Here is an 11,702-nt window from a genome sequence, read left to right as displayed (position 1 = left end):
ATCACCATAATATAATATTAAGCACTCCTAGGGTGTGTGTGCTGCTCAGTCTGACTTTATAGTAACCTTGTCAAACTTAATGGGATTTTTATGTTTAGTTAAAGCTCCAGGCCAAATATTTGTGGAGATGGTAGCTGTGATAATTAAACATAAGCTATAAATATGATTACATTGGCTTTGCTTATATTGAAAATATTAACTGTAAATGTAAATCATAAGAGATCTGGCTAGTGATGTGCGTGTGTGTTAATTTGATGCTCTGGTATCTGCCACACCCCACATCTATCCCTAGCCTCACACAGGCTCCCCAGGATGGTCTGTAGTCTGAAAGTTGAAGCTTCTGTGTGCCCTTCTCCTCTACCCTTTAGGCCACTAAAGTGACCTCTGACTCCTAATCTTAAAGGCAAACATGTTTGAGCTGCACAGAATAAAGTTGCAAATGGGAGTTAAGATCAAATGTGTCCATGTAGTGAGAAAGAGCTGAGACTCACAATCTGATGATAACTGAATGGGGCGATGAAGGGCAATGGGACTCCAGCAAATAATAAAAAAAAAAATAGGAGGGGTATAGGAAGGAAGTCAAAAGAGCGTGGGAGGACAAAAAAGCCAAGTAAACAGAGGTATGGGATGGAGGGAGGAGGCGGTTGCCATAGTGACTCGGAGAAACCAGAAAGCTCCAGGAGGAAGCGACCTGTTTCTCCTTCGTTTTGTCTATTTTCGTCACTGAAGCACACATACACACAGGTGAACACACGTGCACAAAACACACACTCATGCATAAATGCACACAATAGCAAACTCTTCCACAGTCTTCTGCATGTCTTTCTCTCTCTGCTATCTTTATACACTCTTCCTCCCTCCCTCTGCTGTACAGTTGTCTCCGTTCCCCCCCGCTCTACCTCTGCTTTGCAGCGAATGAGCTGACCTGACAGTGCTCCTCCCCTCACTGAGTGCTGTGAGTCTCTCTCTGAATTATTTAAAAGCTGGGACCCCCACGAGTGCTTGTCTTCCCCTAACACCACCTCACACTCCCTCTCTCTCGCTTCTTTCCTCTGTCCCTTCCTCTCCTGCTGTCATTCTGTCTTCTAGTGGCTGCAGTTACTTCCTGTGCTTCTGTCATGTCTGGGAAACACAAATCAGAACTATGAATCACACAGTGATTACCGGAACAAGATTCAACAAAGTCTAAGAAATTACAGTGGGGGAATGTGACTGCACTTATAAAAACCTGTAGTTTTTCTAATTAATGTTATTTTTCTTTGCTGTAAGTTTATTGTACTCTTACTAAACTGTTGTATCTCCCTAGTAGTCTGAGTTTTAGAAACCAAAAATCTTTAAAAATTTCCTTTTTAAATTTATGTATCAGGTCTTGTCATTGACATAAGCCGGTTCTTGTCATTTTCTTTCACAATGAGAAATTTAACAAGTAGAAATAAATATGCTTAATTCACTCAAAATATGTTTTTGCTTACAATATTCTATAGTAAATAAGAGGGTTCATGGTTATAGAAACCACTGGCCAGCTGTGGCCCTTCTGTTTGAGTTTGAATGTTCTCCCTGTGCCTGTGGGTTCTCCCCTGGTACCCTGGCTTCCTCCCACAGTCTGAAGGCATGCTTGTTAGGCTAATTGGTGTGAATGTGAGCATGAATGGTTATCTGCCTCTCTCTGTGTTGGCCGTGTGATGGACTGGCAACCAGTCCAAAGTGTGCCCTGCCTCTTCCCCTGTGACAGCTGAGATGGGTTTGAGCCCCTTGCTACCCCAAACTAGAAAAGTAGGTAAGAACAATGGATAGATGATGGATAGATACTATTTGAGTTGATATTTATTTTTTCCGGGAGGATTTGGGAAATGTATTATTATCACTACAAACACAAGATAATTCTGTCATTAGCCACGAGAGGAATTAAATTCTGTATAATTTAGAAATTATGAATAGCACAATACTTAAGAGGATACTAGAGGAGGGGTACCCCTGTGGGCTGTGGGGTTAAGTTGCAGATATGCAAACTCCACACAGAAATGCTGTGAGGCAACAGTGCTAACCACGGCACCAGAATGCTTATGGAAGTGATGAATCATAAATTGGAAATATTTGGTTCAAATCATCAGTATTTACGGATGAGGTCAGCAGAGAGGTACAACAGGTACAACTACAGCAATCTGTAATACACGGCGGAGGCTCTGTCTGGACCTGCATTTCAGCCAGTGGTGTTGGAGATCTTGTAAAAATGTATGAAATCATGAAGGTAAAAAAGTACCATCAGATTTTGTCTTGCACTACCATCTAGAAAGCATCTGATGGGCAAAAGTTTCATTTTCTAGCATGAGAATGACCCCAAACTTTGTGTTTGCCTAATATACTGTGTTTGCACATGTTTCAATAAATCACTCCACATATTTTCCATTTTTTAGCCAAATATACAGAGGGGTGGCTCAAGACCTTCACTCAGAGAAAATCTTTGATGTCCAGAATAAAGACTGCACTGTAAAATAATCACATACCTGTTTATTTTGCACATTTAATTTCCACCACTCCTAAAGAAGACATCTTATATGCAAACAGCAAAGATCTTAATTGAGCAGTGCATGATAAAACATGCCTATGATCACAGATGCATGCATGCTTTTCACTGGGCACCAATTATATTAAAGGCCAACAAAAGGCAAACAAGCATCTAAGATGTTAAGCTGGATGAATACCAGGAACAACTTTCCCCAAAACAGACTCCTCAGAATCCTGCATCCAGCACCCCAGGCCTCTTGTTTATTTTGACCCGCTCTGTGATTTAATTAAGAGGACATACAGGACTAACCACGACAGATCACATGGATGGCAGGAAGGGCAGAGTAGTTAGTGCTGTCTGTTGTTGTGTAACATTGCCATTTGTGACACACTGGGTAGCAGGATAGCCAAGATTAGGGACAGCCCTTGAACCGGAATGTCTAGGTTAAATAAAGCCTGTGCAAACTGAGCATCTGAGTTGCTGAAGTATCAGCGAGTGCTAGATGTTTTGTTTTAGAGCAGACCACAGACTTTGGCTAGTTAAGGAGGCGTCACACAATCAATAAATTTTATCTATGAGCTAGCAGTAAATTAAGTTAATTAGTTTTTAACTTCTGTGATGTAACACGTTGCAGCTTTCCATTCACAAACCAGGCAGTCTGTTCTGTGGGGGACCTTCGATGCTACTATGGCTACAATTATTCATAGCCTTTTTTATATATTGCAGCTTGTCTCTCCTCCCTCTTCCTCTCTCCTCCCTCTCATCATTCCCTGTAGGGACAGCACTACCTCAGTCTAACTAATCACCATGGCAACATGGTAATCCCTGAACAGAAAAATGTCTCTCTCTCTCACACACACACACACACACACACACACACACACACACACACACACAGAGACAGAGCAGAACTGTGTGTACATATACGAGTGTACACATGGGTGCACACGCTCATGCTTGCACATGCAGTCATGCACACACATTCTGTAAGAGATGCTCATACAACTCAGCACACTGGTGTTTGCTGGTAAGACATATCTTAGCACAAACACACGCTTCCATGCGTCACTGCGAGGGTAAAGCTTTTTCCTGTTTTGTGAGTAGCTTCGTGTGTGTTGGCAAGGATTTAAATATGGCACCTTTGGGGTTGTGTGAGTAAATGCTAGTTATGTGTGCACTAGTTACGTATGCATTCTGGGTGTATGTGTGCTCAGGTTTGTCAGTATTTGTTTATGACAAATATGTGTGTGTGTGTGTGTGTGTGTTGTGTTGTGTTGATTTCACACTCAGGTCAATAGGTTTTCTAGCTACAGAAGAACAGCCAGCAGATTTACTCTGGTTAGCTTCTCATCTCCGTCATATTGCCTTTTTCCTTGAACCCCCCCTCCTTTGACTTTTTGCTCCTGGCAATGTCTGTGTCTATTAATAACACTGTTTTTCTTCACTGAAAATGAATTGTACTTTATTTACTGAATAAATGTTTTACAACATTAATATACAGATCACAACATTGTGACAGGGATGCAAAAAACAGTGGATAGCCAACAATCGCTCCATACATGTAGTGTTTACGCACAGGTGCAGGTCATTCACAGCAAAGGAAGACAGATTTTAAGTCATAAAGGCTTCATACGGTATTTAATTGACTGTGAAGGAAGGTAAATAAAGGCTGATATTCACATATTTGCAGTAGAGAACACTTATACATACTAAAACCATTTTTGCTGACAGGACACTTTAATGTGATAAGACTCCTCTCGCTACACCAGGTCTAATCATCCAATCAATAAAGCTCTTTCTCTTGACATTAGGAGTGGTCGGCAAATGTGCCCAGTTTTAGGGATAGATCAATAGGCTGACTGACATGTCAGATGGATGAGTGAATGTATTCCAATTAGGTGTATCGACCACACTGAGAGACTAACAAGAGTCGGCCACTTTATTAGGTACACCTGTCCAACTGCTTGTTAATATATCTAATCATCCAATTGCGTGGCACCGACCAAATGCATTTAGGCTTGTACACATGGTCAACACAAGCTGCTGAAATTCAAACTGAGCGTCAGAGTCGGAGAAATGGGTGACTTAAAAAGGTGACTTTGGTTGTGGCTCAAATATTGGTGCTTGATGGGCTGGTCTTAGTGTTCCTGTCAGCTAAGAACAGGAACCTGAGGCTACAGTTTGCACAAGCCGACCATAATTGGACAACAGGTTGAATAATGTTGCCTGGTCTGATAAGTCTCAGTTTCTAATGGCAGTGTTAGAATATGGCAAAACAATGGGATAAAGAATGGATCCATCCTGCCTTATATCAACAGTTCAGGCTGGTGGTGTTGGTGTAATGGTATTTACTGGCATGCTTTGGCCCCCTTGGTACTAACTGAGCATTGTTCAAACCACCAGAAGTGACAAATCTGTTGCAACTCTGTACTGCGATCTGGTCAGTATGGACCAAAATCTCTGGGGAATGTTTCCAGCACCTTGTTGAATCTATGCCATGAAGAATTAAGGCAGACCTGAAGGCAAAGGGGAGTCCACCGGAAATTTTATTTATAGATACACATATAATTTCAGGTGGTGATTTCAGGAATCAAAGTCTTGTTGGTTTAAATGGTAAAAAATATTCAGGTTTTTAGTTGCTTTACTTGTAGTGTCTGATTTTGACCACTAGGTAGCGCATGTTGGTGACAAAAAATATAATCTATAAGGGCAGAAACAAGAATCCAAAGCAGCATGTCTTTGGGTTTGTGTGTGCACATATATCAACATATTTATGTACGTGCCTGTGCAGAGTTGTGTATAAATGTCTGTGCTTGTGTGCGAGTATGTGTGTTTGTGTCTGAGTGTGTCTTTCTTTGTGTATCTTCAGTGTGGCCTGGGCACAGGATGCTGCAGGGTCATGTGCTCTGCTCCAGTGAAAGGCAGTCTGTGTGTGCAGTAGTGGTAGACCAGCTCAGGGATACTGGAGAAAACGCAGCTGCTTTGATCCAGCGTGTAGCACAAGCCCTTACTGCTCTTAGTCTGGGCCACAATGATGTGCACGCAGCTTTGGCTGGTCCTAGTGGAACGAGACAGAGAGAAAGATGCATTTTAATGTGTATTTATCATCAGTTTTCTCTGAAGAGACAGTCCTGTACACAGATGACACAACCAGAAGAGATGAAAAAAAAACGGAAATATTATCTCTCTCCAAACGAGGCTGTGCATTTTCTGAGTTCAGTGGATGTTTAAATGGGGTTAATGATGTGGACTCTCAAATGAATGAGCAGCGTACAACAAATGTGCACTGAGGCGCATGAGCACACGCACGCACACACTCCCACACACAATGGCACCACAGGATTTCAGTCTTTATCCTAGAGAACCTGTTCCTGGCACGCTTGTTGGAAGCGTCTACTCTACAAATGACACACATTCTCATGCATTAACACCTTAGAGGTTTCCACTACAATGGCAGCTATTGTAGCTCCTCAGCAGCGCCTCAAAAAAAGCTCAAATCTGGCTTAATCGGTGCTGGGTAAAATGTCAGTGAGAAACAACGCCTAAATGTATTTAATGGAAAATGAGAGCATTCAATTTTAAGCTTTAAAATACATGTGATAGCAGAGGATAAATGTGCTGTGTCAATTTTTACAATTTTTTGCGTACAATCAAAGGAAGGAAATCGGAAAGACGGATTTGATTATCAAAATCTATGCGCATTCATGACGATGCTGTATGACAGCGTGCACTCACTTCAGAGCAATAGAGTATTTGCTGGTTCCTGATTCGCTGTCTCTCACCAAGAAGCTGGCTTCCCTGCAGCGCTGCAGCTGAGCCTCAGCCTGCTGCCGACTCACACTGCCATGGTACCAGCTTGGCATTGAGGCGATGGAGGAGGGAGATAGCGGGGATCAGGGTGCGGAGAGAAACACAACAGATCAGTGACATATAGCATTGTGACATATGGAGTTAAGAGAGATGCCAAGTTAATGATATCACCGAAAGAGGAAAAAAGAGACGGATTGACAGGAGGAAAAAAACTCGCTGACAATAAATTACAGTCAGTGCAAATTAGACTGGCAGGTATGTACTGCAGAAGGAATGAGTCAACAAAGTCAAAGGTAAACTGGAGACGCCACGGTAAATAAAATGAATGTGTATGTGACTCTGTAGGGTGTCCAGAAAGGCCTATTAGGACACAAGGTGGTGTTGACAGTGGCCACGGGCAGGAACCATACATAAACAGGATGCCAGGAGCCAAAACACACTGTCATTCAAACACAACATGAGAAGAACAAACGTTAAGTCCCATCTAAAAAGAAACGCCATGCTTTAATATTACGGGGAAGGAAAGTTTAGAGTTACAGTGAGACTTCTCTGTCTCACCTTAAGGTTGCACCTCTCATCCAACATTTATGCTCAGCGTCTCATCGGGAGGTTTGTTGCTGACTTACCCGTCTGGTAGCAAAAGCTTAGTTTCACTAAGAATTATCTGCACTTCCATGTGTAATATATTATGTATCCCTGTATTTGTACTGTACTGTATCTGGCTTTGCGGCTCTTCATGATGGAAATTTCCTTGATTTCTTTTAACCTTTACAAAGTCAAACTGATTTTCAGCCAAACAACTGGGTAGATGGGGGTGGGAAGGGAGGGCTCTTCTAAAAATTGTAGGCTTATCGTAAATAAATAAAAAAAATGCAGCGTGGAGCTACAGAGCAAGCAAATATGAGGTGCACTTTACGCTGACGATGCTTTGGGAAATGTGATTAATTTAAATAAAGACCTACAATACACAGATCTGAGATAAAGGTGAGCAGATTTCTTAACCTGTCGTCTCATTTGTTTAATCCCTTTCAACCACTAAATCTGTTCAGGGATGTTGTAGTGGGTGCTAAATTTGATTTCAGCATGCAGAGGTGAGAGGTAGGTCACAGGTCTATCAAAGAAATGATACATAAAAAGAAAAGACTCTTCCCTGGGGAATATTTTGGGCTTAAGAGGTTGGATTTAAACCCTGGACATATTCACTTAACACCATGCTAGCTGACAAATAAGGTATCTATATCACTGTATATGTTTATTTTACAGGGAATTTCCTTCTGGAGATGAAGGTCTAATAAATTTTATACAGTTATGTAATCTTTTTAAAGTACTGCAGATTTGTTTATTTGACTTTTCATTCAATGTAATTGTTTTTAAGTATATTTTGCGCTTCAAAAACCTGTCTTAAATGTCTCAGGTAATGCACATAATATTTTTGAACATGTCAACACTGCCATGTAATAAATATGGTGGCTTGCAGTCATCATATTATTCATTTGTTACTCAAAACTTTACTTGTTTCAGTCCTTACTTATGGACACAAATATGCCTTTTTTTCCCCCCTTCCTTACCTCTGCTTCTCCAGGGGCACGCTGGGGTCCATTTTGGTCGCCTCCCCATCCAGTGGGGGAATGGGAGAGGTAGGAGATGGAGGGGAAAGTTTGGTAGGGCTGGACGAGGGTGAGAGCTTGAGGGTGGGAAAGGAGGAAGATGGCTGTGTGAGAGGGGCGAGTTTAAGAATAGGAGAAGATGGAAAGGAAGAGGAGGAGGAAGATGAAGGAGAAGAGGAGACAAGTGTTTTATGGCTCCAGTTCCTCTGCCTCAGGGTCTGCTGCTGCTGTTGCTGCTGCTGCTGCTGGCGACCAGGGGTTGAATTGTTCTCTTTACTGAGAGAACAATCCACCGCTTCAAACTGAGCTAAAAGAAGCAGGAGAGACAATATCAACCTTTCATAATAAAGTTCTATCAAAGCATGCCAGTGATACCAAAGTAAACATATCTCTGGAAATTAATTCAGAAGGATTGTTTTGTTTCCTCAATAAAGTAAACACAAAATTGCTGTTATGTGTGTGCTGTACAAACAAAATCCTCGTTATCCTTCTTCCACACCCTAAACCCTAAACCCCCACCCTTCCCATGATCCCTCCCTCCTTTTCTCTACCTGACAGAGCTCTAACAATGTCCTCCTTTCTCCACTCCCACGGCAGTTCGTACTCTCCAGCTGGACGGACATCAGACTCCGGTCGTGTGACAGGGATCCACACGCCCTCACTGTCGCCTTCCAGTCCTCCTTCGTAGGGTATGTCATAGATGTTTGGGGGTGCAGGCATTACCTCTTCTGCCTTCCCCTCGCTTTGGCCTCGATCCAACAGGACACATACTTTCAAGAGGTCTTTGGAGCCCCGTCTACGAACCTCTACAGCAGAATGGATATGTGATTAGCTAACTGTATATAAGACTTGAACAGCTAAAGGCACATAATTGGCCTTCCCTTCAATATTACACCCCCACCTTAGTGTTTAAAGCACATTTCCCTTACAATATGTGTTCAGAAAAACAACTAAATTACAGTAGAAAAAAATTAAAAATGTACTTTTACTGAAATAATTTACGTGCCATTTCAAACATAACCACTATAGTCCAAATCAGATATTTTGGACAAAATACAGAATAAAACTGACGTTTAGAAACATCCTTAGTTTATTACAAGCTTTCACTCAAGTGCACAAATTAGGAGTTTACACCACACAGTCTGTAAAGCAACATTGTGCTGATTACATATATAGACTCCACTGTTCTGTCCTTCATTTGCTCGTTTCTTTTAAATAAATCAAGTATTGTTTGAATATTGTCTTTTTTTAACATTTTCGGGGAATTTTAATTGTTATGTTCCTTTTTGTTTTTTCATTTGGTGCCCGGCAGGTAGCCTGTGTGTCTACACTATTGTGTGACCAAACAATGGATTTACAGGAAGAAAAGGTCAACACAGCCGTTGATTGGCTCACTAACCGGACCGCTTCCTGACTGTTGGGAAGTGATTGGGTGAGACCGGGGGGAAACCTGTAGGTTTTTAGGGAGGGGTGAGAGGGGGGCTTTCGATTCTTGTCACATGCAGGGGACCATAAAGTATCTGGTGTCTGTCTCTGTGTGTTTGTGTATGTGTGGAAGGGGAGGCAGGAGGGCATTAGGGCCAATGTCCTATCGAGAGAATGGGGCAAAGGAAACAGAGGCAGGAGACAGGAAGCTGGAAGAGGAAGCTGCACCCATTGTCCCTGCACAACACTGTTACTATAGCCACCGCCAGCGGGGAGGGAAGTCAGTAGAGAGACTGAGGATCTAGCTTGGCTCTCAGTCCCTTTAAAATGATAAGTTAACAAGAATGTGATGCAGTCTAAGTGCTGATAAACTTAAATAAGATGTATAATTAGTGTTCCTTTACGAGCTCACAATACACTTGGCTTATCAAGCACGATATACAAAGTGAAGCAAAAGGTTAAAAAATTGGAATTAAGTTCTCAGAAAAATAAAAGATAGTCAACTTAAAGAAAAAAATACAAGGTGAAGATGTAGGAAGGATGTTGCTAGTGTTATTGTTGTGTTTCTATAAGCGATTCTGCCATTCTGTTTAAAGATGTGCTGTAGGACCAAGTTCACGACTGAATTCTTCTGCTATATTCACAAAAATATGTCGTTCACATTTGCTCAGCTGCTGAGAAAACAGTCCAAAACTCCGGAAAGCCAAGAAGCACCTTCATAATAAAACTTTGGCTGCTGAGATACGAGATCATGTGACCCTGACCTCACCTGTGATGATGACCTGGGCGTCATAAGGCTCCATGTACCCATCATTCACTCCTGCTCTCTCAGCTTCTCTCTGCTCCTTTGTTTTCTCCGCATCAAAAGGATCTGCATAGTCCTCCAGGATAATCAGCTGTTGAAAAGGGAAAAGCACAATGCCGGCCTGCTACCTATTCAAAAGTCACAGAGACAACAAGCAGTGTGCATGTGTGTGTGTGTGTCTGTGCGTGTGTGTATGTGTGTGGTGTCCATGACTGAGTGACAAGTAATGGAGGGACAAGCGGAAATACTTGTGCAAAGAGGTCAGCGCATTGTGTTTGCCTGTGTGATCTGAAACAATGAAGTGAAACTGTATTGTATTCTTTTGAGAACGATGGAAACTGAATACAGGGTTATGATCTGAGACATGGAGGGAAAACACAAAGGAAAGCACTGACCTTAAGCCCTGTACTATAATGATGTTTTAATGAACTAATTCATAAATAAATAGCTGCTGAAATATGAAGACATGTTATATGGGCATGTTATATAATTTCTATAAGTTACTCACCGTTGTTTTAATGTCAGATCGTCCTTTCTCGTTCTCGGGTAGCTTCTGTTCACATATCCCATTGAGTTTGGGGGTCTTTTCTTGTTTGTCCACTTTGATCATCCTGCTGATGTACGCTTGAGCCACACTAGAGGTCCTGACCTGGCGGTTCTCATCCGATGACGCGGTGTCGCTCTTGGTGTTCTTGCGACCTTTTCCAGCCGTGAGACTGTCCCAGACTGTTCCACCAGAACCAGCATTGTTACGACCCAGTTCTGTAGCCGAATTCTTCCTATTTCTCCCTGCCAACAAACCCCCCACTCCCCCATCTCTGCGCTGATTTCCTTTCAAACTGTCTCGTGAAAATGAAGGTTTGGGTCGAGTTTGTGGACCAGATTCGGAGGCTGAGCGCACTCTTTCATTTCCGTTCTTCAGGTTGATGGGGAAATCTCTGAACCATTTTGCCATGGTTGTTAAGTTGATGACACTTCTTACTGATTTTAAAAGTTACTAAAAGTTACTGGATTTTTTCCCACCTCCTTGCATTAGCCTCCCCCTAAAAGTTACTTTTAGCCTTCCTCAACAGCTCCAACTTTACGCACACTCACTTTGTTCACACTTCGACTGAAGTAACTTTGGTATGCAAGGATATCTGACTAATCACTTTAAGCAGATCCCACTTTATGATTCTATGCTGATTCCTAGCTCCTGAGACTCTCTCACAACTTCTGGTGCGTCTTGGAGATCATTAGCCAGCTGCTCTGTGTTGCTGTCACCCTGCACCTGCAGTAACAACTATCCCTGCAGTTTGAAAAGTAACTTTTGCAGAGCATAAACTCGAAAGAATTGGAAGTTTTTCTTTGAACCCAGTAAAGATCCCATTCCCGGAGCGTGAGATAGTGCGTCCAGTCTGTCGACCAGGCGAAGTGATGAGAGGAGTGAAAGGAGAGGAAAGTTGGAGTGAGCAGACTGGGGGATGTCGCTGGTTTCTGGGGAGGAGCTGCGCGCACGGGGCGGAGTGGCAGTTTTACTCAACAAGGAAGATTGTAAATCTCATGAAAA

The 11,702-nt window shown here is 42.3% G+C and overlaps 1 protein-coding gene across 1 annotated transcript; it reads right to left on the bottom strand.

Moving 5' to 3' along the window:
- Positions 1–3,951: 3,951 nt before the first annotated feature.
- Positions 3,952–11,591, bottom strand: she (Src homology 2 domain containing E). Its single transcript, XM_013274827.3, has 6 exons — positions 10,662–11,591; positions 10,118–10,244; positions 8,475–8,729; positions 7,885–8,230; positions 6,242–6,361; positions 3,952–5,564 (listed from the first exon to the last, which is right to left on the bottom strand). The coding sequence occupies exons 1-6, from the start codon at positions 11,106–11,108 to the stop codon at positions 5,372–5,374; spliced, it is 1,488 nt and encodes a 495-aa protein (XP_013130281.2). The 5' UTR covers positions 11,109–11,591; the 3' UTR covers positions 3,952–5,371.
- Between the last annotated feature and the right edge of the window lie 111 nt (positions 11,592–11,702).

The sequence above is a fragment of the Oreochromis niloticus genome, linkage group LG11, assembly GCF_001858045.2.
Source record: "Oreochromis niloticus isolate F11D_XX linkage group LG11, O_niloticus_UMD_NMBU, whole genome shotgun sequence".
NCBI lineage: Eukaryota > Metazoa > Chordata > Actinopteri > Cichliformes > Cichlidae > Oreochromis > Oreochromis niloticus.
The sequence above is the reverse complement of the archived record's forward strand: the minus strand, read 5'-3'. Positions and strand labels throughout refer to the sequence as shown.